Source organism: Physeter macrocephalus, chromosome 17 (assembly GCF_002837175.3).
Source record: "Physeter macrocephalus isolate SW-GA chromosome 17, ASM283717v5, whole genome shotgun sequence".
Taxonomy (NCBI): Eukaryota; Metazoa; Chordata; class Mammalia; order Artiodactyla; family Physeteridae; genus Physeter; species Physeter macrocephalus.
In genome coordinates this window covers 11,605,429-11,632,701 of record NC_041230.1, presented here as the reverse complement: position 1 = coordinate 11,632,701, position 27,273 = coordinate 11,605,429, and the positions used below count along the sequence as shown (strand labels likewise).

The 27,273-nt window shown below is 54.0% G+C and overlaps 4 protein-coding genes across 9 annotated transcripts; 2 read left to right on the top strand and 2 right to left on the bottom strand.

Moving 5' to 3' along the window:
- The first annotated feature begins 119 nt into the window (after positions 1–119).
- Positions 120–9,751, top strand: NFKBIB (NFKB inhibitor beta). The gene is made up of 6 exons (XM_007114579.4): positions 120–383; positions 6,849–6,954; positions 7,036–7,369; positions 8,399–8,487; positions 8,577–8,834; positions 9,608–9,751. The coding sequence occupies exons 1-6, from the start codon at positions 205–207 to the stop codon at positions 9,701–9,703; spliced, it is 1,062 nt and encodes a 353-aa protein (XP_007114641.2). The 5' UTR covers positions 120–204; the 3' UTR covers positions 9,704–9,751.
- On the bottom strand, positions 9,547–13,405 carry CCER2 (coiled-coil glutamate rich protein 2). Its single transcript, XM_055079264.1, is given in 5 exon segments — positions 9,547–10,187; positions 10,870–11,363; positions 11,703–11,787; positions 11,949–12,370; positions 13,387–13,405. Coding segments are annotated over 5 exon segments (1,110 nt in total). The 3' UTR covers positions 9,547–10,097.
- A 681-nt stretch (positions 13,406–14,086) lies between these two features.
- SARS2 (seryl-tRNA synthetase 2, mitochondrial) lies at positions 14,087–23,798 on the bottom strand. 4 transcript variants are annotated; one of them, XM_055079319.1, is made up of 17 exons: positions 23,438–23,525; positions 22,218–22,642; positions 20,806–20,901; positions 19,256–19,285; positions 18,524–18,664; positions 18,387–18,441; positions 17,983–18,046; positions 17,639–17,744; positions 16,906–16,953; positions 16,548–16,656; positions 16,190–16,235; positions 16,019–16,106; positions 15,812–15,921; positions 15,041–15,134; positions 14,853–14,945; positions 14,675–14,740; positions 14,087–14,587 (listed from the first exon to the last, which is right to left on the bottom strand). In XM_055079319.1, the coding sequence occupies exons 2-17, from the start codon at positions 22,218–22,220 to the stop codon at positions 14,444–14,446; spliced, it is 1,293 nt and encodes a 430-aa protein (XP_054935294.1). In that variant the 5' UTR covers positions 22,221–22,642; positions 23,438–23,525; the 3' UTR covers positions 14,087–14,443. The 4 variants fall into 4 exon arrangements, with proteins under 4 accessions (XP_054935294.1, XP_054935295.1, XP_007114645.2 ...); XM_055079320.1 differs by having other exon boundaries at positions 22,218–22,549; positions 23,438–23,522; XM_007114583.3 differs by lacking the exon at positions 22,218–22,642 and having other exon boundaries at positions 23,438–23,798.
- On the top strand, positions 23,732–27,249 carry MRPS12 (mitochondrial ribosomal protein S12). Of its 3 annotated transcripts, none has more exons than XM_007114581.4 (3): positions 23,732–23,811; positions 24,311–24,378; positions 26,389–27,249. In XM_007114581.4, exons 2-3 carry the CDS (start codon positions 24,330–24,332, stop codon positions 26,757–26,759), a joined length of 420 nt encoding a protein of 139 aa, XP_007114643.2. In that variant the 5' UTR covers positions 23,732–23,811; positions 24,311–24,329; the 3' UTR covers positions 26,760–27,249. The 3 variants fall into 3 exon arrangements, with proteins under 3 accessions (XP_007114643.2, XP_007114644.2, XP_007114642.2); XM_007114582.4 differs by lacking the exon at positions 23,732–23,811 and adding an exon at positions 23,862–24,005; XM_007114580.4 differs by lacking the exon at positions 23,732–23,811 and adding an exon at positions 23,867–24,009 and having other exon boundaries at positions 26,389–27,247.
- Positions 27,250–27,273: the final 24 nt, after the last annotated feature.

The following is a 27,273-nucleotide window of genomic DNA, read 5'->3' as shown; positions in this document are numbered from 1 at the left end:
AGGGTAGAGAGTGGCCGTCCATCTGAATACTCTGATTGGTCACGGTGTGGCATGGGGGCGGGGCGTTTACTATTTAGCCCACTCTGATTGGATGAGTCAGGGGGGAGTGTTGGGGAATTCCCCCCAGGGCGGAAGCGCTAGAATTCCAGGCAGAGCCCTGCGACTGGCGGGCGGCCGCTGGGGTCCCCTGAGGCTTTGGGGGCCATGGCCGGGGTCGCGTGCTTGGGGAAAGCTGCGGATGCCGACGAATGGTGCGACAGCGGCCTGGGCTCTCTGGGTCCGGACGCGGCGGCCCCCGGAGGACCGGGGCTAGGCGTGGAGCTGGGCCCGGGGCTGTCGTGGGCGCCCCTCGTCTTTGGCTACGTCACTGAGGATGGCGACACGTGAGTGAACCTTAGGCTGCCACACCGGGCCCTAAAATCCCACATCTGACTCCCTATTAGTCTCTGATCCTGACTTCCTAACCTCTCAGTCCTAAATCTGTCTTCTAATGCCTGCCCTGACCTCTAACCCCCAAATCTAACCTTTGATAAATCAATTTCCAATCTAATTTTGATCCTAACCCCTTCCTTACTGGAACTCTGGTTCTCAGAGCTCCACATCCAAGTCTCGATTTGATCTTCCTGACCGCGGTCCTAAGACCTATGTTAGAACTGAAGTTCAGGCAGGCTCCTCCTGACATCTGACCTCTAAATATGATCTTTGATCCTTAGCTCCTAACTTAGGCGCCTCAGATTTTGATTTCCGAAATTAATACTTGGCTTTTGACTCTAAGATCCCACCCTCTGAGCACTAATCTTCAAATCTTACATTCAAACAGAAAATGTAAACTCCATGACAGCAGGGATTCATCTGTTAAACAAATATTTATCCAACACCGACAACGTTTCAGGCCCTGTTTTAGGTGCTGGTGATAAGGCAGTGAAGAAAGCACAAAAACTTATGACTTGTGGAGCCTACATTCTAGTGGGGGTATATAGATGGAAGGGCAGACAGACTTACAGAAACGAAGGGAGGAAGGGTGGGAGGAACAAAAAAGAAAGAAAGGTAGAGAGAAGGAAAGAAAGAAACAGAAAGCCACATAGACACAAGGTAAGAAAGAGAGAGAGAAGGGAAGAAAGCTAGGAAGAAACAAAGATGGAAAAAATGAAAAAAAATAAGAAAAAGGGTATGTCAGAAGATAGTAAGTTCTTTGGAGAAAAATAAAGTAGGAAAGTGAAACAAGTAGATAATCTGGGGAGAGCATTCCAGGTAGAAGGAACAATGTTGTAAAGGCCCAGCTGAGGGAATGTACCTGGGTTTTTTGTGTGTTGTTTACTGTTGTATCCCCAGTGACAGAACAGTGCCTGGCCCATAGGAGGCACTCAAGAAACACCGATCTTCTCAAAGAACCAGCTGTGGTTTCACTTATTTTCTCTATAGGTTTTTTTTTTTTTGCTTTCTATTTTGTTGATCCCTGTTCTGACTTTCATTATTTACTTTCTTCTGCTTACTTTAGGTTTAATTTGTTCTTCTTTTTCTAGTTTCTTAAGGTGGAAGCTGAGGTCATTGATTTGAGACCTTTCTTTTTTCCTAGTGTAGGTGTTTCATGTAAATTTCCCAGAGTAGTGCTTTAGCAGTATCTCACAAATTCTGGTGTGCTGTGTTTTTATTTTCACTTAATTCAGTATACTTTCTAATTTCTCTTTTGATTTCTCCTTTGGCTGGTGGATTATTTAGAAGTATGTTATTTAGTTTCCAGATAGTCTAAATATCTTCCTTTTATTGGTTTTTAGTTTAATTCCATTGTGTGTGCCCTTGAAAAGAATGTGTATTCTGCTGCTGTTGGTGTAGTGTTCTCCAAATGTCAGTTAGAGGTTGTATTGGTTTCTTTGGTTCTTCTGTTGTTCAGGTCTACTGTATCCTTGCTGAGGATTTCTGTCTACTTTTTCTATCAGTTATTGAGAGAGGTATTGAAATCTTCAACAATAATTGTGGATTTGTGGATTTCCTTGTTGTTCTATCAGGTTTTCCTTCGTGTAATTTGACGCTCTGTTATTAGGGGCACAAATGTTTAGGATTATTATGTCTTCTTCCTTAATTGACCTCTTTATCATCAGGAAATAATCTTCTCTATCCGTGGTAATATTCCTTGCTCTGAAATCTACTCTGATATTAAAATACTCACTCCTGCTTTCTTTTTTTTTTTTTTAACTTGTTTTTCATTGAGTATCTGTTTTTCATGCTAGCCAATTTTAGGGGCTTTTGTGTATACTGTCTTATTTGTTTATTTATTTATTTATTTATTTTTTGGCTGCCTTGGGTCTTCGTTGCTGCGGTCGGCCTTTCTCCAGTTGCGGCGAGCGGGGGCTACTCTTTGTTGCGGTGCGTGGGCTTCTCATTGCGGTGGCTTCTTGTTGCAGAGCATGGGCTCTAGGCGCACGGGCTTCAGTAGTTGCAGCGCATGGGTTCAGTGGTTGTGGCTCGCGGGCTCAGTAGTTGTGGCACACGGGCTTAGTTGATCTGTGGCATGTGGGATCTTCCTGGACCAGGGATTGAACCTCTCAAGAAACACCGATCTTCTCAAAGAACCAGCTGTGGTTTCACTTATTTTCTCTATAGGTTTTTTTTTTTTTGCTTTCTATTTTGTTGATCCCTGTTCTGACTTTCATTATTTACTTTCTTCTGCTTACTTTAGGTTTAATTTGTTCTTCTTTTTCTAGTTTCTTAAGGTGGAAGCTGAGGTCATTGATTTGAGACCTTTCTTTTTTCCTAGTGTAGGTGTTTCATGTAAATTTCCCAGAGTAGTGCTTTAGCAGTATCTCACAAATTCTGGTGTGCTGTGTTTTTATTTTCACTTAATTCAGTATACTTTCTAATTTCTCTTTTGATTTCTCCTTTGGCTGGTGGATTATTTAGAAGTATGTTATTTAGTTTCCAGATAGTCTAAATATCTTCCTTTTATTGGTTTTTAGTTTAATTCCATTGTGTGTGCCCTTGAAAAGAATGTGTATTCTGCTGCTGTTGGTGTAGTGTTCTCCAAATGTCAGTTAGAGGTTGTATTGGTTTCTTTGGTTCTTCTGTTGTTCAGGTCTACTGTATCCTTGCTGAGGATTTCTGTCTACTTTTTCTATCAGTTATTGAGAGAGGTATTGAAATCTTCAACAATAATTGTGGATTTGTGGATTTCCTTGTTGTTCTATCAGGTTTTCCTTCGTGTAATTTGACGCTCTGTTATTAGGGGCACAAATGTTTAGGATTATTATGTCTTCTTCCTTAATTGACCTCTTTATCATCAGGAAATAATCTTCTCTATCCGTGGTAATATTCCTTGCTCTGAAATCTACTCTGATATTAAAATACTCACTCCTGCTTTCTTTTTTTTTTTTTTTAACTTGTTTTTCATTGAGTATCTGTTTTTCATGCTAGCCAATTTTAGGGGCTTTTGTGTATACTGTCTTATTTGTTTATTTATTTATTTATTTATTTTTTGGCTGCCTTGGGTCTTCGTTGCTGCGGTCGGCCTTTCTCCAGTTGCGGCGAGCGGGGGCTACTCTTTGTTGCGGTGCGTGGGCTTCTCATTGCGGTGGCTTCTTGTTGCAGAGCATGGGCTCTAGGCGCACGGGCTTCAGTAGTTGCAGCGCATGGGTTCAGTGGTTGTGGCTCGCGGGCTCAGTAGTTGTGGCACACGGGCTTAGTTGATCTGTGGCATGTGGGATCTTCCTGGACCAGGGATTGAACCTGTGTCCCCTGCATTGGCAGGCAGATTCTTAACCACTGTGCCACCAGGGAAGTCCTTCACTCTTGCTTTCTTTTGACTGACTGGTGTTAGCATGGTAGATCTTTTTCCATCCTTTTATTTTTAACCTATTTTAAAATTTATTTTAAAGGGTGTTACTTGTAGGTGGCATATAGTTGGGTTTTGCTTTTTTATTCAATCTGACAGTTTCTACCTTTTAATTGGAGTTTTTAGACCATTTACATTTAATTATTGACATAGTTATGTCTATCATCTCATTGTTAGTTTTCTACTTATCTCTTCTTTGTTTACCTTTTCCTCTTTTTCTGTCTTTTGGAACAAGCAAATTTTGTTCTGTTGTATTTCTTTTGTTGGCTTATTACCTTTAACTCTTTGTTTTTTATTTTAGTGGTTGCTCTGAAAGACAGGTTGGCAAACTATGGTCTTTGCCAACAAAGACAGGCAAAAGCCAGCCAGCTACCTGCTTTTGTATGGCTGTGAGCTAAGAATGGTTTTTACATTTTTAAAAGGTTGGAAGAAAATCAAAAGAAGAATAACATTTCATTGCAAGTGAAAATTATATGAAATCCAAATTGCAGACTCCATAAAGTAAGTTCTGTTGGAATCCAGCCATGCCCATTCATTTACATATCGCCAATGGCTGCTTTTGCATCCTGACAGGAGAGCTGAGAAGGTGAACGAGAGACCATGTCATCCACTAAGCTTGAATTATTTATCTGTCCCTTTACAGAAAAATTTGCTGACTCCTGCTTTAGGGCTTATAGTGTACCACTTTAACTTATTATGGTCTGCCTTCAAGTGATATGATGCTGCTTCTCATAGCATAAAAGCACCTTAGAATAGTATATTTCCATTTGTCTCTTCCTGGCCTTTATTGTATTGCTGTCATACATTTCACTTATACATGTGTTATAAACTCCACCAGACATTGTTATTGTTTTTGCTTAAACAGTCAAATTTTAAAAAATTATCTTCTAAAGAGATTTACATATTAAGAAAGAAAATCTTATGTACTTACCTGTATAGTTACTGTTTTCAGTGTTCTTTATTCTGTTGTATAGATCCGTATTTTCGTTTGATGTCATTTTCCTTTTGCTTACAGGTTTCCTTGAACATTTCTTATGATGTGGGTCTGCTGGTGATGAGTTCCTTCGGCTTTTGTATAGTTGAAAGCAGCTGTATTTTGTCTCCATTTGTGAAAGATATTTTTGCTGGGTTAAAGAATTCTAGGTTGACAGTCTGTCTTTGAGTACTTTAAAGATGTGGCTCCATTGTGTTCTCTTGTATTATTTCCTTTGTGAAATCTGCTGTTGTGCTTACTTTTATTCCTTTATACTTAAGGTATCTTTTCCTCTGGCTGCTTTGAAGATATTTATCTTAATTGTTGATTTTGAACAGGTTTTTCATGTTGGGCCTCGGTATACTTTTCTTCATATTTCTTGTTCTTGGGAGTCATAGAGTTTCTTGGAGCCGTGGGTTTATACTTTCCATCAAATTTGGAAAAATTTCTAGACATTATTTCTTCAAATATTTTTTCTATCCCCCTGCGCCTTTAGGAACTTGTTACAGATATATTGGGCTGCTTGAAGTTGTCCCATGGCTCACTGATGTTCTTTCCATTTTTAAGTGTTCTCTTTGTGTTTCATTCTGGATAGTTGCTATTGTGAAGTCCTCAGGTTTGCTAATCTTTTTTTTTTTGGTAATGTGTAATCTGTTGTTAATTCCATCCAGTGTATTTTTCATTTCAGGTGCTGTAGTTTTTATCTCTAGGAGTTCAGTTTGAGTCTTTTTTTTTTTATTATCCATGTCTCTGCTTAACTTGTTGAATGTATAAGATACAGTTTGAATGTTCTCATTTGCTAATTCTGGCATCTGAGTCATTTCTGGGTCAATGTCAATTGATTGATTATTCTTATTATGGATCATGTTTTCCTGCTTCTCTGTATGCTTGATAATCTTTGATTAGATGCCAGACATTGTAATTTTTACCTTGTTAGGCTAGCTAGCTTTGTATTCCTATAAATACTCTTAAATATTGTTCTGGGATGTGGTTAAATTACTTGTAAGTAGTTTGATCCTTTGGGGTTTTGCATTTATGATTTGTTAGGTGGGTCCTGAGCACCCACCTAATCTGGGGCTCATTATTCCCCATTACTGATGAAGTAAGACCTTCCGGAGCATTCTACCCAATAGCCTATGAACTGTGGGTTTGTCCTAGTCCCGGCCCTGTGTGAGCACTGGGCATATCTCTCTGATCCTTTTGGATGGTTTTGCCCCAGACTGGGGTAGTTTCCTTACATCCTTGCACTGACCAGTATTCTTCTAAATACTAAAGGGACCTCTCTGCGATCTCTGGGCAGCTGTCTCCTCTCTGGTTCCCTGTCCTGTGACCCCAGCTGCCTTGCTCTCCTGAGACTCAGCTCTGTCTCCTCACCTCAGGCAAATCTGCCTGCGTTCCCCCTCTCTGCATCAGGGCTTGGAAACTCTCGAGACAGAAAGCTGTGGCAGTCAACAGAAGGGCTCATCGAGTGTGCTGCCTGTTTCCCTAGAATTGCTGTCATTCATTGCATGACGTCCAGTATCTTGAGAACTGTTGTTTCATATACTGTATCATGTCTGATTTTTTTTGGTTGGCTGGAGATGGGAGTGAAATCTGGTCCATGTTACTTCATCTTGCGGGGGGAGTAGAAGTCCTACTTAATAAACATTGGGGACTTCCCTGCTGGTCCAGTGATTAAGACTCCACACTTCCACTGCAGGGGGGTCGGGTTCGATCCCTGGTCAGGGAACTAAGATCCCACATGCCGTGCGGTGCGGCCAGAAAACCCCCAAACCAAACCAAACCAAAACATTGATTAAACAAATTTGCTGAATTAACTCTGACCTGACCCTCCCAGGTTCCTGACAGCTGCTGGTTCCAGAGCTGTGGTCATAATGCCTAGCACCCAGTAGGTGCTCCATGTTTGTTGAATGAATGCATGCAAGAGTACTTGACCTCATAAGAAGTAAAACAAACAAACAAACCAAAAAAAAAAAAAAAAAAAACCACCCGAGCAAACCAAAAAAAGAGTACTAGACCTCTGCCTTCTGACCCCGTCCTTGTCCTCAGGGCACTGCACTTGGCCGTGATTCATCAGCACGAGCCCTTCCTGGATTTCCTCCTAGGCTTCGCGGCTGGTACTGAGTACCTGTACCTGCAGAATGACCTGGGCCAGGTGAGCCACCCATAGACGCTGTAGGGCTTGGGGGCCAGGCTCCTCTGTGTGACCCCTAACCCCTGCCTTCTGCTCCTGCAGACAGCCCTACATCTGGCAGCCATCCTGGAAGAGGCATCCACGGTGGAGAAGCTGTATGCGGCGGGTGCCAGCTTGCTGGTGGCGGAGCGTGGGGGCCACACGGCGCTGCACCTGGCCTGCCGTGTCGGGGCACACGCCTGCGCTCGTGTGCTGCTCCAGCCCCGCCCCCAGTGCCCCAGGGGAGTCCCCAACACCTACCTCACTCAGGGCTCTGACCACACCCCTGACACCGACCACACCTCTGTTGCCTTGTACCCTGAACCTGACCTGGAGAAGGAAGAGGATGAGAGTGAAGAGGACTGGAAGCTGCAGCTGGAGGCTGAAAACTATGAGGGTGAGGGTCCTCTGTCACTGGGAAGGGCCCAGGCTCCCAGGCAGGGTAAAGGTGCCTGGCTCTGGGCTCGGCTCCCCTGACTCAAAGCCTGGCCCCTTGGGAAATAATACCGAGGCTTTAGGGAGCCCAGGCATCAGGCCCAAGGACTCCTGCTCAGGCCCCAGCTTATTGAGAACCACAAGCCCCAGGCCACCCAGGACAAGGGAACTCAAGCGCCAAGCCCTCTTTGAAACTCTGGCAGCCCGGGTTCCCAGAGGTTGACACTGGAGTTCAGGGACAGCCCTCCTCAGCCAGGCCTCATGGGAAAATAGACCTTGTCTACCCAGGGCCCTAGCATCTGAGTCTCAGCTCCCCCGTCTCTAAGCCCACCCAACTACTTGGGACCAGGCCCCTCCATAGGTGGAAGGGTGGGACCCAGTGTTCAGGGCCCACCCCACCCCCTAAGGTCATAGGCCCTTCAACTACTCAGGACCCAGGAATTTGGGGTCCTGGTTCTTTGTGAAGTAAGACCAGAGACTCAGGTCTCCTAGCCCCAAGATCCAGGCCTTCTGTCCAAAGCCCCTGGGCTCTTCATGCACAGGCCCCAGACATCCCACAACCCAGGCATTGGCACTGCCAGCAAGTTCCAGACCACCTGAGACTTAGGCATTTGGGATGCAGGAGCCTCTTTTTTTTTTTTTTTTTTTTTTTTTTGCGGTACGCGGGCCTCTCACTGTTGTGGCCTCTCCCGTTGCGGAGCGCAGGCTCCGGACGCGCAGGCTCAGCGGCCATGGCTCACGGGCCCAGCCGCTCCGCGGCACGTGGGATCTTCCCAGACCTGGGCACGAACCTGCGTCCCCTGCATCGGCAGGCGGACTCTCAACCACTGCGCCACCAGGGAAGCCCTAGGAGCTTCTTTGATATACCCAGGCGTTCAGGAGCCAGACCCCAAACTCCATCACCCTCAGGCCACAAAACCCTCCCCTAGGATCGTGGCATTGGGGGCCCAGGCCCCCCCCAATCATCTGACATGGGTCACTCTGTCCCCAGGCCACACCCCACTCCATGTGGCTGTCATCCACAAAGACGCGGAGATGGTCCGATTGCTCTGGGAGGCCGGAGCTGACCTCAACAAACCGGTGAGCCGCCCCAGGGAGAAGGCGTGGCAGGGTGGGGATCCTCCCGAGCGGGGCAGGGTCTCCTCTAACCTCTCTGCCGCACTCCACAGGAGCCCACGTGTGGCCGGAGCCCCTTGCACTTGGCAGTGGAGGCTCAGGCAGCCGATGTGCTGGAGCTTCTCCTGAAGGCCGGCGCCAACCCCGCCACCCGCATGTATGGTGGCCGCACCCCACTCGGCAGCGCCACGCTCCGGCCCAACCCCATCCTCGCCCGCCTCCTCCGTGCACACGGAGCCCCTGAGCCCGAGGACGAGGACAAGCCTGGCCCCTGCAGCAGCAGTAGCGACAGCGACAGCGGGGACGAGGGCGTGAGTCAGGAAAGACTGGGTGGCCCAGCTTGGGGGTCAGGGTAAACGGGCAGGTGGAGGAGAAGAGAAATTAGGCAGCACGTTGAGACTGACGTTGGGCTGCTGTGATCGGAGAACTCAGGCAGCAGTGAAAGTGATATCAGACAGCGATCAGGGGAGACCTGGACAGGGGTGGCGGGGAGAACTCAGGCAGTGGCAGTTGAGAAGTTAAGGCAGTGGCAGAGGTAGGACTCAGGCAGAGGGAGAGAAAAGACCTTGGTCCCAGTGGTTGGTAAACATCGGCAGCAGAGGGTGGCGGCGTGGGGAGTTGTTTTGTGGGAGCAAAGCTGGAGAATTTAGGCTGTGGGAAGATGACGGTGGGCAGCAGTGATTCAAACGCTGGCAGCGGTGGGGAAAGACCTAAGCCAGCGGTGAGGAGGCTTCATTGGAGAACCCAGGCAGCAGAGACACTGCTGGGGGCAGGGGTTGTCGTTGAACGGTTCGGGTTGAGGAATTTGGGTAGAGGCAGACGGAAGGGGCGGAGGGGGAGACCTCAGGCTGCGGCGGCTGAAGGGCTGGAGAGGCAGCAGGGCTGGAGCCCACGCAGTAGCGCTGGGAGAACACAGGTGACCTGCAAAGTGGTGCTTAGAGAACTAGGAGCAGGGAAGTTGAACTGCGAGCGGGGAACTTGGGCTTCAAGGCAGCACCCGGTTCTCAGGGTGGGTGGGAGAACTCGGGCAGCGAGCAAGGTGGCAGCCGCCTGAGCCCCTCTGCCTGGCCCCCTCTGCCCCCAGGATGAATACGACGACATCGTGGTCCACAGTGGCCGGAGCCCAAACCAGCTACCTCCCACCCCCGCCTCGAAACCGCTCCCTGACGACCCCATCTGACTTACTAGAATAGAGTTTCCAATTTAATAAAAATCCCAGTTCTGACAACCAGTGACTAGATCGACAGTCGCCTTCCCAGGCCTCCTGCCCACTCCTCAGCTCCTGTCCCTCTAAAATCAAGTGCTACACGATAAGCCTTGGTGGTTTTCTTTGTGCTTTATTCACTCGGGAGGGTTGGAGTGGGTTAGATGGGTGTCAGGGCTGTTTCCTGAGTTAGTCTGAGCCCAGCCCCTCTACCCAGCTCAGACTTGGCCCCTCAGGCCTGGTTTCAAGGCACACCCTTCTCCCCACTCCTGCAGGTTGGGGAGCAGAGTGGGGTGACGGACTGGAAGGGTTTGGGGGTCAACAGTCCTAAGCCGTAGGGTGTGTGAGGAAGGAGGACACGAGGTCGGGGTCAGCCCGCCCTCCTGAGCTCCCCTCCCAGCATCTCCGTCGCCTTCCTCAGCTCATCTCTCGTGTGCTCCCGCCGCTCCACATCACGCTCCTGGTGGGATCAGAAATGGGGTGCTCAGCACCCACCTTCAAAGGCAGGCCACCTCAGTGGTTGCCCATGAATGTGGGCCAGGTCAGTTCACTTAGTGGCAACCAGCAGTGGTCATCCTGGTCGTCGTGGGCTGCGATGGTCGCCCTGCTGGCTGCTGCAACCCTGGAAGAGTCACGTCAGCTAACATGGCCGGCGGTGAGGCCTACGGTGTCTGCCAGAGCCAACAGCGGCAGACAGAAGACTAGCAAAAGGCGCTCGGCTGGGATGCTGTGACCCATTTGTGAGGTGATGGCCATTTCGGTAACTGCCACCGATCATGGTGACATCCTTACTTCCCATGACCCAGCAGTGGTGTCCATCTATAGCCCAGTGAACCAGGCGCGGCAGCTACTGTTCACGGTGGCCGACTTGCTGGTCACAGACTAGCAACGGTGGCTAACTCGGGCACTTCTGTGTGGTAATGGTGGCCTTCTTGGTCACTGTAATGGAAGTAAGTATGGAAGCCCTCTTGGTCAAGTAAAGGCCCTGCTTAGATGTTGCTACCTAGTCCTCATGTCAGTCCTGGTCACTACGGCCCATTTGTGGTGGATCTTGCTGTTCATGGCCCAACGCTGGTGGCTGTTCGGTAGGAAGCCCACTGACATTTGGTCCACCCCACTCCCCCATTGCCTCCTCCACTCACCTCCCTGTCCGAAGCCTCTCTCTCCTGCTTGGGCTCAGCTTCTGGCGGGTGGAGGTGGTGGCGGTCCTCGCGCCTCTCTCCACCCGCCTCGGCCCCCTGCCACAGGCTGTGGCCCCTGCCCAGCACCCGCACCCCCTTCTCCTCTGCCTCGAACCGGGCCGTCTCCTCATCGCTGGTCTGCTCTGCCACCCGCTTCTGGGGGCCCCTGCCACTCTCGGGACGCCGCTTCCACAGGCCCTCAAAGGTCTCCACGGACCCCCTCTTCTGTTCCTCCTCCTCTTTGTGGTCCTCCTGGTGGAGCCGGCTGTGGAGCTGCTCGCGGATGGCCTGTTCCCGCACTTCGGACTTGTGGGTCCCTTCTGCTGCCTCCTCTTCCTCATCCCTCACCTGCTGGCTGGACCTTGTCTTCCCAGCCTCTGGCTTTTTAAAATCCCCAACCAGGAGGCCTTTCTCTTCAGTGGACCCACAGCCGCAGGACTCTGTCTCACACATTTCTAGTGGAAAGAGAGGATGTTCTCTGTGCAGCCAATCAGAAAACAGCCCTAGAGGAGTTCTGGGGCTGCCCGAGGTCCCGCAGGGGCACTGCCCAGACCTGGGAGGGGAGAGTCAGGTGCTGGGAGACACTCTCTGCCCCCATCCTGTACCCTTGCAGGGAGCCCAGAGGGTGGGGCTGGGGGCCAGGCTCCTTCAGTTTGGACACACTGGACGATGCCGTGCCAGCCCAGACAATGTCTCTAGGATGAGAAGAGGACACCCCTTCCTCCAGGCAGCCCTGGTGGGGTGGTGGTGGGGTGGGAGCTCCTAAGAGGAACTGGGGCCTGGGCCCTCCTTACCTTTGTGGAGGAGAGCCATGCAGGGGCCTCGCTTGGCCTGGCCCAGCGTCACTTCTGTGACCACTTCTGCCAGACAGCGGGTCAGCTGGGGGTGAGGGGTCAGAGGGGAGGTTGAGGGTAGGGCAGATGGGGGGCATGAGAGCAGTGGGAGGGTTGGAGGGGAGACAAAAGATCGTGGAGGGGGCGGGGCAGGGGGAACCAGGGCCCCAGGGAGATGAGGCAGGGCAAGAGGGCCACAGTCCTCACCTCCTCCTTGGAGGGTCTCGGTGCCAGGGGAGCCGCGGTGGCAGTGGAGGAAGGACAGGGGTGCTGGGCTCGTACTCCGGGCGCTGTCCCGGGTGCTGATTCCAGCTCCGAGGTCGTCCCGGTACCCACAAGTCCCCTCCCCCAGCCCCCATGCCAGGTGCGCCGTCTCCACCTGGAAGCTCAGCCCCTGAAGGCTCTAGTCTGGCCCCGCTGGGTGCGCCGTCCCCGCCCCCGGTCACCCGAGTACCCCGCTCCCCAGGCTGGCCGGTGGGGTCGCCCTGGTCTCAGGCGCTCACCCGCCCCGAGCAGCAGCGCCGGCAGATGAGGCAGCAGCGGCAAGAGCCGCACGGTGGGTTCGCGGCGCTGCACGGTGGGGCGTCCGGACCAGGGTCCTCGGCGCCTTGCGGCCGGGAAGGCAGCTCCTTATAACCCGCGCCCCCAGTGGCCCCCACGGGAGGAAGTGACGTCACCACCACCCGCTCCCCGCCAGAGGGAGGGCAACAGCTGCGGGGCGGAGACCCGTCTGAGAGCCTCAGTTATTCATGGGGGCCCGCTCCCTGCACCCTCCCCTCCAGCTTCCGGCCCCCGGGCTCCAGCGCGGAGGGTGGGGGATTCTCTGCCCAGGTAAACAGGGTCTGATGAGCTTAAGGCCCCACTGGGAGGCGGGACCTGAGTTTGAATCCAGGGGCAGCCACTTACAGACCAACCTCAGGCAACTCCTTCCCTTCCTTGGCCCATTTTCTCCTCTGGAAAATGGGTCTCATAAATCTACTTCCTCAGAGCTGTATCTGGGCCCCACCTGAGTCCCAGCTCCTCCACTACCAGCTGTGCAGCCCTGGGACAACTGCTTAATCTAAGACCTGTTCCGCACTTGTGAAATAGGGCTGGTGACCACCTACTCCACAGCCTGATGCGGAAGATTAAATAAGTGAAGGCACATATGTTAGCTTGGGCAGTGCTTGGCACTGAGAGCTACACAGGTCCGAGCTCCTTCACCCCAGTCATTTTTATTGAGCACCCATTACATGCCCAGTCCTCTTCTAGACCCTGGTGCTACAACAATGAATGGGGTTACTGGCGAACTTCCCTGGCCTCTTGGAGCAGACATCTGAGAATGGGGAAACAGACAATACTCAAGGAAGGAGGCTGCAGTGCATCACGGCACAGCGGCGTAGAGGCTGAGTGCTGGGGTTTTTACTTTGGCCAGGCTGGTCAGGGAAGTCCTCTCAGAGGAGGTGACATCTGGGCTCAGGCCTGAGTGACGAAATGCAAGCAATCACACAAGATCTAGGGGAAGAGTAGCCAGGGAGTGGTCTAGTAAGTGCACAGGCCTGAGTTGGGAATAAGTCTGAGAGTGAGAACAGCAAGGCAGGTTGGGGGGTGGCCAGAGCACAACAGGGAAGAGGCTGGTTGAAGAGGAAGGTGGGGGGCAGGTCACGTGGGGCCCCGTGGACCATGGTGACAGCTTGTCCTTTCCCCTGAGATGGAGCCACAGGAGGGCTCTGAGCAGGGAGGGATGTGACCCAACGCAGGTGTCCACAGGGTCCCTCTGGCTTTGTGTGGGGGACAGGGAGCAGGAAGACGGCCAAGACACGGCCGCGACTCTCCAAATGGGAGCTATCAGTGGACAGGCCCAGGGAGGGGCCAGGGACGAGAGGGCAAAGGCAGGTTCTGGAAATATTTTGAAGGAGCAGCTGCCAGGGTTTGCTGAAGGATGGGATGTGGATGTGGATGTGGACGTGGAGAGGAGAGAACAGTCAAGGATGACTCTCAGGGCTGCGGCCTGAGGAGCTGGGAGAGCAGTTCCAGGTACTGAGACAGGGGCACTTAGGGGAGGAGCGAGTTCTGGCTTCACTGAGTTTGGGCTGCTTCCTGGGCCCCACCCGGAGCTGGGGAATGAGGGGGGAGGTTGGACGTGAGGTGCCACTTGTCCCAGAGTCAGGGGAAAGGCCTCGGCAACCTCTCAATTCCCTCAATGGCCCCCAAGCTACCCTCCACGTGCTCTGGGGACGCTGGACACTTCTGGCATGGTCCCTGCAGCCACAGACCCCCTGAGGATTCAGCACCTCTGAGCAATAGCCCAGCATCCCTAGCAAGTTGGCCAGGCCACCTCCCTAATTCACAGACCCACAAAGGCCTTTGTTCCGACCATTTATTGGGGGACTTTCTCTTAAGCACTGAGGGTGGGAAGAAGGAAGGAGGGATGGAGGCCTCCTCTCCTTCTCCTTCCCCATCCCTAGAACCTCCAAGTCCCCTTGGAGGAACCACTGCTTCCCAGCGCAGGCTGGGAGCTCCAACGACAACAGGGTCACTGACTGATCCCGAGGAAGTAGGGGCATAGGAGTGGTAGGCCCTGGAGTCCAGGGGCCCAGGCGGGGAGCTGACATGAGGAAGGCAAATGTCGGGATGGCTCAGGACAACAGGTCCCAGGGGCTCAGCGACCCCCTAAGCTCCAGGAAACAGCGACAACCCTACTGGCCAACAAGGATGAGTCCTCAGCTCGAGGCAGGCTGGCCCGGGAGCCTGGGCTTCTGGGGCTGGTTGGGGCCGATGTACTGGAGAGGCACGTGGGTGGGGGTCGTGATCCGATCGGTGCTGAGGTAGGGCTGGAGGACAGGGGGCACGAGCACCGAGCCGTCCTGGGGAGAGAGCAGGCCTCAGGCCGCTGCGCCGCCAGCCCTGCAGCCTCCACCTCCCTGCAGGAGGCCCTCCCGCCGCCCCCTCACCTTTTGCTGATTGCTCTCCAGGAGGGCAATGAGGAGGCGGGGGACAGCACAGGCCGTGGCGTTCACCTGGGAGAGGGGCACGCTCAGACCCAGCTGCCGGCCGGCCCAGGGAGGGGCTGAGGCGGTGGGCCCGGGGCGCCGGGGCACTGGGGAGGGTGGGCGAGGGTGTGTGGCTCACCGTGTGGGCGAACTGCAGCTCCCCGGCCTCCGTCTGGACCATGATGTGGAGGCGGCGGCTCTGGAAGTCCGTGCAGTTGGAAGCACTGGTGACCTGGGCATGGGGGTGGGGTGGGCTGAGAGGATGGGCCGTCGGCGGCAGTGGGGTCCTCTTTCCCACCCCGTGGCCCCGCCGGGCAGGGGGCTCACCTCGCCAAAGAGGCCTCGGCCCGGCATCCAGGCCTCGATGTCAAACTTGCGGTAGGCGGGCAGGCCCAGCTCCTGCGTGGGCATGTCCAGGACCCTGCAGCCCAGGAGAAAGACATGGCAAGGGCCAGCGGGTGACAGGTGGTGGAGGAGGAGGGGGAGCAGGGGGAAGGGGAGGCGATGGAAGAGGAGGTAGCCGAAAGAGGGAAATGCAAGTGATAACGGAGATGACAGTGGCAAGGGGAAGAGGCGGCCGAGTCTCTGGGCTGTTCACCACGGCCATTCTTCCTTCTATAACAGTAGCACCCTCAGGCTTTTGTAATGGGTCACCCAGATAAAAGTCCACACTTCCCAGCTTCTCTTGAAAGCTCCCTGTGACGGACAGGGTGTGAGAGGAGGTGGGGCTTGTGACGTCCAGTCACCCCCTTAAAGGGAAGGGGTGTGCCCTCCCCCGCTGGAGGGTGAAAAGCCATCTTGGACCACCCAGACGAGGCAGCACCCTAGGGATGGGGGGGCAACAGGAGGGAAGGGGCCTGGTCTTGACACTGGAGTGCCCTGCGCAGCTTATGCTGCCATTATGATCCTATACGGGATTTTATAGATTGATAGGTAGACGGACGTCCTATATATAATCGTAACACAGGCAAAAGGGGGCAGACGGAGAAGAAGTGGTGAGGATTTTCAAGATGGGGGAGCACCTAGCCAGCCCTTCCCTCCTTCCTCCCTCACCCCCACCCTCTGCCACCCACCTCAGCCCCCGGCCCCTCCCCGCACCGGAAGTGCAAGCCCAGCTCTGTCAAGATCTCCATCTGAAGGGACAGGAACTCCTCCAGCAGCTGCGAGCTCTGCTCCAGCCCAGGGCCTGTCACCCCAAACATCTCCACCTGGGGCAGGGCGGGGGGCATAGGAGTCAGGAGGCTCTAGGCTGTTGTGCTTGACGGGCTGGGGCGCTGGGCTGTCGCCAGTCCTAGCTGTGCCAACCTTGGTGAAGTGGTGCACTCGATACAGCCCCCACGGCTCCTTCCCCGTGTCTGTTTCCGCCCGGTAGCAGGTGCTGGAACAAACCATCCTGGGGGAGCAGGGTAGGTGGGATCAGGGAGAGGAGAGGGAATGTCACTGGTGGGGACAAGGTCTAAAGGAACTGGGCATCACCTGATTGGCAGGTCCCTGAAGGCCACGGAGTGGTCCATGAAGTAGCCTGGGAGGAGAGGAGGACAGAATGGGTCAGCCAAGGCCACGATCCATCCAGCCATAGGAAACCTTTGTGAGAATTAGAAAAGGTGTCCCCTCTAGCAGACGCAACCTCAAGTCAGGACATGTGGCTGGATCCTCACCGTACCACTGTGCAGTAAACAACCTACACAACTGTAGGCCCTGGGGTCACTGAGATATCCTGGGCGTGCAGCCATCAACCCCCAGAAGGCTCCTGGCTGTCCCCTTTCGATCCCCTCCTGCTCTGAGGACACTGGAGGTGTCCTCACCCCACTCTTGCCCCCACGTAGGAACTCACCTGCAAGTCCGACCTCTGCTGTCCCGGCCAGGTTGAGGTCTGCAAAGCGGGAGGGGTCGATGTTGTAAATTTGGGATGGTTTGGCATTTGGTGTCATCCCACAGCCTTCCTGGGGAGGAGGCCAGGCCACAGAGGTCAGGGGACAGGTAACCTGGGTGGCCCCCATTCTGCAGTCACAACCCCTGCTCCTCCCCTAAAAGCATCTGGAATCACCCTGAGCTCCCTGTTATGGCTTGACCCCCTCAACACAGCCCCAGGGCAGGTTCCTCGGGGGAGACAGGCTGGTCTCTCCACCTGGAGCCCTCAGAATGGGGCCTGACACACGGCTGGGCGTGGGGAACAGAGAGTCCTCACTCACAAACACAGCTCCTCGGAGAAGGTCTGGCACCGTCATGGGGGTGAAGCCCTGTGAGGGGGGACGGGAGGGGTGAGGAGCACAGCCAGGACTCCCACCAGACCCCAAGCTCAGGCCTGAAGAAAGGACGCTGCAGCGTGGGCCAATGGCTCCCCCGTGTCACTCCAAAGTCCATTTCACTTCAGAGGAAATCGAGGCAGGCCTGAGCAGCGGGTTTGGAGCTGGACCCGGGGTCCTGGGCCCCTGTCACTGGGGCCCCCTCTGCTGGTGCTTCCTGGTTTCCTCACTTGGATATACCACTTAGATCTGACCACGTCCCTCCCCTGCTGAAAGCCTTCTGTGGCTCCCCGGTGCCCTCAGGAAATGTCTGGGTCCCTCACCATGGCCAACATCCCCTGCATTCAGCCCTTGCCGACCCCTCCAGTTTCAACGGATGCTGTATTTCCCCAACACCCCCTGTACACAGCAAGCAGGCAGTGAGGGGCAGTGGTTACAGGTGCGGCTCCACACGCTAGCTGGGAGACCCTGGCTAGTTACTCCCTCCTCCATCTTTAAAGGGGATAATAATAGCACTCACCTCATAAAGTTGTCCTAAGAATTAAGTATGTCAATAATACATGTAAAGCTCTGAAAACAGTGACTGGAGCAGAGGTTACCCCCTTCTCTCCACCCTGAGCCTTCAGAGCTCAGCTTCAATGCCACCCCCTCCAGGCAACCCTCCCATCCAGGCCCATACCCGGTGGATGAGCTTGTTGAGCGTGAAGTTGACCAGGCCGTGCTGCAGGAGGGCCCCAGCCCCGCGCAGGTAATAGGAGCGGTGGCCAGACACGTGGGACAGACGCCTGGGAGACAGATGGGCAGACAGGCGGGGGCACGTGGGCCAGGGCTGGTGGGGGAAGAGGGGGACTCAAGCACCCCGGGGCAGAGGCCCAGCTGCCAGGCGGGGGGCCGGGCATCAAACATTCATGCCGGGCAAGGCCCTGGCAGTTCCACATCCCATGCTGAGCCCAGTGAGGTGGAGCCGGCAGCCAGCTGTTGGGTTGGGAGGGCTGGCCGTTGGGGGCTGGGAGGGGGGCTTACTTCTGACGGATGATGTCGAGTTTCTCAGCTATTTCCAGGTGGCCCCGGGGTTGGAAGGAGAAAGCTATATACGGATGAAAAGCAATGCGGTAAGAGGGGGAGGAGAGACAGGGAACAGGGACAGAGAGAAAGAGGATTAGAGAGAGAGCGGAAGGAGAGGAGGACAGAGGGAGGGAGAGAAAAGGAGAGAGAGGAAAAGAGAGGGGGGAGGAAAAAAAAGACAGATACATGTGTGCGTGTACACACACACATACACACACGCACGCACATGCACACACACACACACATACGAGACAGGGTGAGAAATGAGAAAGCCCTGGGGCTCTACAGGCTCTAGCCATGGTCCCAGACCCCAGGAGCCCCCGCCCCCAGCCTGGGGTCCCCTGGCCTGGGCTGTGGTCCACCTGGCTTGTCTCCAACCACATGGAGCACTCGGGCCTGGCTTTCGTCCCCGACGGGCTGCAGGGAAACAGTGGGTGTCACTGGGAAGGTGGCACTAGGTGGACCCCTGGCCTCCCCCGCTGCCCAGGGCGATGCTCACCACGTCTGGGTGGGTCTGGTTGGGCAGCCTCAGCGCCCGCAGGTAGAACTGCTCCTCGAGCTGGGCCTCCTTGGGGTACAGGAGCATGAGCTGCTTCCGGATCTCCCGGCCACGTGCCCGCAGACTCTGATATTGGGGGTCCTGGGAGTGGGGCAGGCAGGGTCAGCCCAGGAGCAGGCGGGGTCCCTCAACCAGTTTGACCTTGATCCCGGCTGGCACAACCTCTGTGGTGGATGTTTGCTGCTTCTTGTTTTGGCTCAACATCTTGAATTTCCTTTCAGGAACCTCCCCTCACCACCACAGGGCATGTCCACAGGGACATGACTCTGGCCTGGTCTACTAGAACATTCCATTGCTTTGACCACAGTGATTGGCTTAAAGACAGGCACATGACCCAAGATGAACTCATGAGAATCAGCCCCAAGGCTGTGTCTGGAGCTGTCAGGAAAATGGTCCTCTTTGCACCAGACCCTGCCTCTCCTTGCCCCAAGGGGAGAAAGCTGGTCTGGGAATAAGAAGGAAGCAGAAGGAAAGATGGGCCAGGACCTGGATCCAGCTGTACCTGAAGCCAGCCTTTTTAGTTTCATGAATCAATAGAGCCTGTTGTTGTTATTTTCCTTACTCCTGTTTGAGTTATGTTTTCTATCACATACAATGGAGACTTCATGACTAATAATGGTATCTTTGCTGCCCACCCCTCACCAGGGACAGGATATCAACACCCTGTAGTACCTGCTGCACGTGATTGCTATCCTGGTTTACCTGTAGAAAAGAGAAGGAGGGGGTGATTAGGTTGATGAAGTTGGGGATGGGGAGGAGGGGTGAAAGGTCAGGGCCAGGGGATCTGAATTCCTTGTTCTGCCAGTGCCTGGCTGGACCCTCCTCCACTCTGTGCCTCAGTTTCTCTGTCAGTAACGCTGGGAGGAGGCAAGATAACATAATAGTAATCATGCCTGCAGCTCCATTTATTGAATGCTGCCTCATGCCTGGCCATGTGCAGAGGACTCTCATATGATCGTATTTCTTCATAACCCACTCCATGAGTTTCGCGCATCAATGGGATCCCCGTTTCGTAGATGAGAAAACTGAGGCTCGGGATGGTAAAGTCTGTGAGCATGCATTTGGAGGCCTGAGACCAAGGGTCTGTGATACTCTGAACCTTCTGTGGTCCTGAGCACCAGAGGGAATCAGGCAGATCTGGGTCTGAATGTTGGGTGCCTACCAGCTGTGTGCCCTTAGGCAAATCTCTTCCCTTCTCTGAGCCTTGGTATCCTGGTCTGTGAAATGGGCTGATAAGAGGAGCTCCGTAGTAGGGCTGTTGCCTGGCTTCCTGAGAAGATGAACTAGTGCTCACTGAACATGAACTGTGATCGATTTTGTTGTTTTCACTGGCTGCCCGCCTGCGACGCATGTAGCCCAGGGCCTGGCAAGACATAGCAGGTCACTGGGAGATGTAGTTAGGGTTGGGAGAGTGGTGAAAGGCTGCCCAAATGCCTGGGTGCCAATCCCACCTCTCCTGCTTCCTAGCTGTGAGACAGGCACATTTTAACCTCTTGAGGTCTCGGTTTCCTCAGCTGTAGAACCAGGTTTGTATTGTTCCTATCTCACAGAGCTGTGACGATTAAGAGTGAGGAAAGCACCTAGAACAGTACCTGGCAGGCAGCGACGGCTATGTACATGTCTGCTATTATTACGATGATTGTTTTTCAGCCCTCTGTGGCAGATGCTGTTGGCTGTCTAACCCAAGACCATATGCCCTCCTTCCTCCTTCTAGCCAGAGACCCCTGAATCAGTTCACCCTCCCGTGGGTAGCCTGCAGTTCAGGGAACATGGGCCCAGCCAAGGTTGCCTCTTGCCATTGACTGGTGTGGCTGTGGGGTGTCTGGGCGCGAGACATGAGGGGACTCTGCTGGATGCTTCAGGAAAGGTCTCCCTGCTCTTGGAAAAGGCACTCAAGCCAGAGAAGTCCTGTTTTCTGCCTCTGGCAGAGACATGCCAGGAGACACTGTACTACGGCAGCCACCTCGGGACCCTGAGGGGGCAATTGAGGTCAAATCAACATGGTGAAGTTGCAGGTGGAGAGAGAGGGAAGGAACCTGGGTTAGGGATGCTGGGGAGAGCTGCTAACTCATCAGCCCCAGGGATGCCTGGCCCTGGGTGGCTTGTTGTGTGACATAATGAACGTCCACATCCTTCACGTTCCGTAAATTGGGTTTCCTGTTACCTGCAGCCAGAGGCATCCTACTGCCACACCCCCACCCACCCGGGACCCCCGCGCTCACCAGCAGGGCCCGCACTGCCTCAGCCACGGCCCCCTTCTCCTCCTCCAGGCTCCGGATGTGCTCCCGCAGCTGCCTCAAACCCTGCCATGCCGAGATCTGGGGGTGGACACAGGAGGGAAAGATGTGAAGCGGCCACTGTCCCCTGCCCCTTCTGGCTGGAGCCTCGGCCCCTCGGCCCCCTGGACCAGCAGTGGGGTGAGGCAGAGACCACTCACTGTCCCCCAGTAGCCATTCTCCCCTCCTTCCCTTCAGTACTTGAACCCCCTGATGTTTAGCCGGGCACGCAGCTGCCCAGAATTAAGACACACTCCCAGCCTCCCGGGCAGCTACATGTGTCTGTGGGCCCAAGATTGACCAAGGGACATGAGTTGAAGTGGTAGGTGTCACTCTTGAGTTGCCTCTATAAAGATAAGCCCCCACACTGGACTTTCTCACTCCCTTTGGACTGGACGACGGACCCTGAGGAGAGGTGAACAGGATAACGCCCTAAGGGATGCAGAGCAAGAAGATGAAAGGACCTGGGCGCTGGGGGACGTGCAGCTGAGCAGCAGTTACCTCTTGACTCTCACGTGAGAGCCAAACAGCCTCTGTCCTATGGGGTGGCCACGGCAGCTACACCCACACTCACCGGCCCAGGGGGGTCGGGAGGGGCGGGAGAGACCCGGCCCCCTCCAGCTCTCACTCTTTGGGCACACCTACTGCTGTGGAGTCCCTCTGTGAGCCCAGATCCCCGAGCAAAGCCCTCTGTCCTCTCTGGTTGCGGTTTTCCCTTCGACAAACTGGTGCGAGCAACACTGTCCTACCTCCCTGGAAGGGAGAGGGAAAACCAGAAGGGGAGAGAGGGCGCTCACAGGATGGTTTGTTACCCACTTGGTGGCTCCCCCTGGATGTCTCCTGGACACCTCACAGCTCACCGTGTGCGAGAGTGACTCTGGGAAAAGTATCTCCCCCACATCTGCTCCTCCTCCTCCTCAGGGGTGGCCCCACTGACGCCCACCCTCCACCCCAGCCCCGCAGCCAGGTACCACGTCCTGACCTTTCTGCCTCATGAACACCCGTCAGATCTGTCCTTCCTCATCTCCCCACTCCTGCCCCACCCCAGATCCCGTCATCCCCCACCGGAAGCCCTGTGCCAGCCTCCTGGCCTTCAGGCTCACCTTCTCCAGTCCAGCCAGAGTTCTTATACAATCCTCTCCTGCCTGAGAGCACCCTAGGCCCCCAGTGCCCCTAGGAACAAACTGCATGCCTTGCTACTGCCTGCCAAGCCACACGCCATATTCCTCTCCATACTTATGCCCTAAGGAAGCGTTTTTCAAGCTTTGGAATGTGATCCATTTGTGGGTTATAAATTTAACTTAGGGTCTCTAAACCAGCACTTTAGTAAATTGAGGTAAAATATACATAAAACTTACCATTTCAATAATTTAAAAAGTATTTTAAAAATTTTATTTATTTTATTTATTTATTTTTGGCTGCATTGGGTCTTCATCGTTGCATGCGGGCTTGCTCTAGTTGCGGTGAGCGGGGGCTACTCTTCGTTGCAGTATGAGGGCTTCTCATTGTGGTGGCTTCTCTTGTTGTGGAGCACGGGCTCTAGGCGCATGGGCTTCAGTAGTTGTGGCACGTGGGCTCAGTAGTTGTGGCTCGTGGGCTCTAGAGTGCAGGCTCAGTAGTTGTGGCGCACGGGCTTTGTTACTCCGTGGCGTGTGGGATCTTCCCGGACCAGGGCTTTTACCCATGTCCCCTGCATTGGCAGGCGGATTCTTAACCACTGCGCCACCAGGGAAGTTCCTATTTTTTCTTTTTTAATTAACTTCTCTGAGCCTTAACTTCTCGTCTGATAAAATAGGGGAAATAATGGTACCCACCTCATAAAGTTGTTGTGAAATATAAATGAGACTCATCTGTATAAAGCACTTAAAATAGGATGGTAGGGGGGTCCAAGAGAGGGCTGGGAGAATTTGGGGTCCCCATCATCCTCAGCACCCCAGCAGGGTCTAGAAATACGGTGACCCTGGTTCTAGTTCCCCAGCATGTAGTATTATTAAGTGCTAGCTTTATTATTGTTATTATTAATAATATTCACTGCCTTATTCTCAACATCTGGAACATAATAGGGGCGCTCCCTACATATCTGTTCAAAAGCACATTCATTCATTAAATAACACTATTTAACTGCCTGCTACCTGTGGGGTAGGTGCACAACTCTACCTCTCACTCTCCAAAGGCAAGAGGCAACCCCCCCTACCGCTGATTTACACCCCCCGCCGCTGATTCACAGTCCTGTCCCCCATTTTCCTTCGTGGCCTTAGGATAAGCCTGGCATGAGGTCTAAGCACAGAGGTCACTGGCAGACAGTAAGTTCCTAACGCAGAGTGGGTACCCAGCACGCTTTATGGGACAGGAGCATCATGGGTATCTAGACAGTAGGGCCTTAGCACTCTGGCTAACTGGCACATAGTTAGGTGCCAAGTACAACGCGTTGGCTAAACTTGGGAAGGAACTAAAATTCCTGCGATAAGACCGCCCCCTGCTGGAGAGTTTCTAGCAAGCCCGTTTCGTCCGTAAAACGAACAGCCAATAGACAAAGCGGCCCGGCCTCGCAACCACCGGCCGGCGCAAGCGCACTCACGATCGCGGGCAGATCCTCCGACCGCAGCTCCCCCTTGCGGAGCTCCAGGGCGCGCGCGGCCTCTTCCGGGCATGCGCACAGCGGCTCCATGTCCAGCTGAGGGAGCGCGCTGTAACCCTCACGCGCGTGCTCGTACAGGAGGTTCCGGTCTCGTCTCTCCGTAGCGAAACTTCTCCTTGGTCTCTGGTTGCAAACGCAGCCTCCCCGGAGCCGCAGGCCCCGAGCAGCCACCAGAGGCCACAAGCGCCGCACTACGGACGCAGCCATCTTGGAAGGGGGACAAAGAGTCACGCACTCTTCGTCCCGCCCACTACGCGTTTAGACTAATTGCAAAGCAGCTATTCTCGGGACTAGCCAATCAGAGCCTGGAAGAGGTGAGCCCCCTCCCATGCCTCAAGAAAAAAGATCAGCGAGAACAGTTGACCTAGATTGACACTGTCGTTGCCCAATCGTCGTCTGTTCCCCGCCCCTTCAGTGTACGGGAGAGGCAGAACCAGCCAATCCCTGCCGGGATAATCCCCAGACCGCGCTAGAGGCCGGATTCGGCGTGGCTGGGGACCCGGCTAGGGTCGGTAAGGTCGACAGAGTTCTCGGGTCTTCCAAACTTCCCGGGCCTCATCTCAGTTTCTAGTTTCCTTCTGTTTGTGAGCGGGGGCGGTTGGGAGAGCCTATTCAGAGAGTCTATTCAGAGCAAGACTAAATTTACGGAGGGATTTTCTGTTAGTAGCGTTAGGGGTTGTGGTTATACAGTGAGAGGAAATTCCTTAGATTTAACCGGAAGGCTCCGAGAGCGGGATGGGGAGAATTTGGACCCTCCCCCGACTACGGCCACTTTCCCCTCCTGCTTAATGAGTCTCTTATCCCCTAACACAGGGACGCTGCAGGCGGCGGGATGTCCTGCTCCGGCCTTCTCCGTGGCCTCAGTACGTTCCTAAATCATGGTAAGTGGGGGGCTTGGACTGCAGAGACGAGGCTGCGTGAGGGTTATTTCCCCTGGGACTTTTGTCCCTCTGCCATAGCCCCGAGGGAATCAGAGTTTTAAATCAGGGATGGATACACGATGGGTTTTGGCGGAGTTGGGGTTGCAAGGGCAAGAGGTAGGAAGTAGCATTTAGGCGTCTGGTGGGTATCAGGAGTTCGGGTCAATTATTTTTTTCAGCAAATAAATACTTCCCATGGGTGAGACATCCAAGCAAGACTTTGAAGTCATTCATTCAACTGACGTTTTCATTTCCTTTTCTTTTTGGCTGAGCCACACGGCTTGTGGGATCTTAGTTCCCTGATCGGGGATCAAACCCGCCCCCCTTGCACCCTTGGAGTGGAAGCGTGGAGTCTCAACCACTGGACCGCCAGGGAAGTCCCCAACTGATGTTTTTCAAGAGCCTACTACATGCCAGGCACTGAGAGGGACACTTTATTTATGAACCTATTTCTTTCACAAACATCAAATGATTCTCCTGGGCCGTGCCCTTATGAGAAATATTCCACTCAGTCACTCTGCAGCCCTTTATTCAGCAAGGGTCACAGGACTGGACAAGGCAGATCTGTGCCCTGCTTGGGGAATCTGGGCTGGCTTGACATGCATATTTTCTGGAAGCCTCTCACATACAGTGCTCAGGAGGGAGACCTGACTGTGGTGCCCACCATACAGATGAGGACACTGAGGCACTGAGAGGTGAACGGTCTTGCTCAAAGGCAGACCAGTCGGAAGAGACTTCTAGGAATGTCTCATCCTCTCTGAGGATTCTGCTGTAACTTGAGGCATAAGGACACATGGAAATGGACTGTAGGGCCAGGACCTGCCCTGATTCTGGAGGGGAGTGTGACGTTTGGGTGTGAGAGGGCATTCGTGCTAGTGACACAGAGAGAGGATGCACCTCACAGCTCTGGCCTGGGAGCTCCAAGAGGACATGGCCCAGGGTTGTCTCAGTCACCACTGTGTCTCCATTATTGATTGGGGCCAGGACACAGTAGGTGCTCAATGAATGTTTGTTGAAGGGAATCCAGTTGAGTCTTTTTATGTCCTATTTCCTGTCTATGAGCACATCCTGTCATCTACCTTAGAACCATATTCCTGCCCTTTTCCCCCACCTGCCTTTCCTCTCACTGCACTGCAGCCATACTGCCGTCCTTTCTGTTGATGTGTCTGTGGACACGGGCTGAGGCTGGAGCAGGGATAACGAGGAGGCAAGTGAGGAGATGAGGTCAGAGAAATAGCTCGCAGACCATGTGGGGCCTCGTGGTGGGGCCTCGTGGGCCCCCGGGGGCGGAATTTGGCTCTTACCCTTGCTGAGATGGAGCCACAAGAGGGCTCTGAGCAGGGGAGGGATGTGATCTGACCCAGGTGTCCATAGGGTCCCTGTGGCTTCGAATGGGGAGCAGACAGTAGGAGTCGGGAGACCTGGGAGGAGGAGGAAGGAGGACAGGAGAGTCCAGTGGGAGACAGGGGTGGACAGGACCAGGGTGGATGCCATGGGGGAGGGAGAAAAGGGATTCTGATCAGTTGTGAAGGTTCAGTTGACAGGATGTGCTCCCCGGGATAGGAGTGGGTGTGACGGGAGGAGGAGTGACACCTCCCAGGGATACCCCGTGGGGTCGCTGTGGAACAGCTTGAATTAACCTAGGTACGATGCATAGAACAGTACAGGACCCAGTGGGAGCCTGTTTGCGTTTACTGTTGTTTAAACAGCATTAAAATTAATGTCTTCTTTGCAGAATAAAATGAGTTAATCCATGGAAAATGCTTAAAATAGAACCTGACACGTGGTGGTTACTCCATAAACGTTATATTAACTCTCAGCCGTGAGTACCCCTAGCCGTAAACAAATGCAGCCTGGCGAAGTGCTTGGAACGGTGCAGAGAACACCAGAGCGGAGTGGCTGATGCTATTATCTGTTCGCTGGGATAATAACCGCCGCCCCCCCTCGGCCCTCCCGGTTGTGTCTCTCCAGGCCTAGCCCTGGCCCCGCGGCCTTGGGCCACGCGTCCCATGGCCACCCTGAACCAGATGCACCGCCGGGGGCCTCCGAAGCATCCGCCTACGAAAGTGGGCCCCATGGAGGGCCGGCCACAGCTGAAGGGCGTGGTCCTGCGCACGTTCATCCGCAAGCCCAAGAAGCCCAACTCGGCCAACCGCAAATGCTGCCGTGTGCGGCTCAGCACCGGTCGGGAGGCCGTCTGCTTCATCCCCGGAGAGGGCCACAGCCTGCAGGAGCACCACGTCGTGCTCGTGCAGGGCGGCCGCACGCAGGACCTGCCCGGCGTCAAGCTCACCATCGTGCGGGGCAAGTACGACTGTGGCCACGTGCAGAAGAAGAAGTGACTCCCTCCCCACCTCCCCCCGGGACATGGCGGGTGGGTGTTCACCGCAGAACAAGAACCTTCCCCTCGGGGCCCCTGCAGTCTCCTTGGGAAGCTAGTACAACTCTAGAAGTAGCTGGTCGTGGTTCAAAGCCTGGCTGCCTTTTCCATCAGGACCACCCTTAACCCATAGTGGTCCTGGCTGTGAATCAGAAAAAAAGGCGCCCCTCTCCCAACACCCTTGGTTTCCATGTTGGCGCCAGGGACCTCTTCTGCTGGGACAAGACGCTGTAGTGCCATCTACTGGGAAGGGGTTGCAATAAACACAGAGACACCCCCCCACACACACACCCCCTTGTGGTATCTGCATGGTATTTGCCCTCTGTGTGGTCTTGGGCACCGACAACGCCTCCGGCCTCAGTTTCCTCCTGCAGAAAAAAATAGCTCCACTTGCAGTATCGCTTTTGTTGGGTTTGGTGAAGATTAAACTGGGTGCTTTATGTGTATAACACGTGCGACGGCCACTCTGTTTTAAG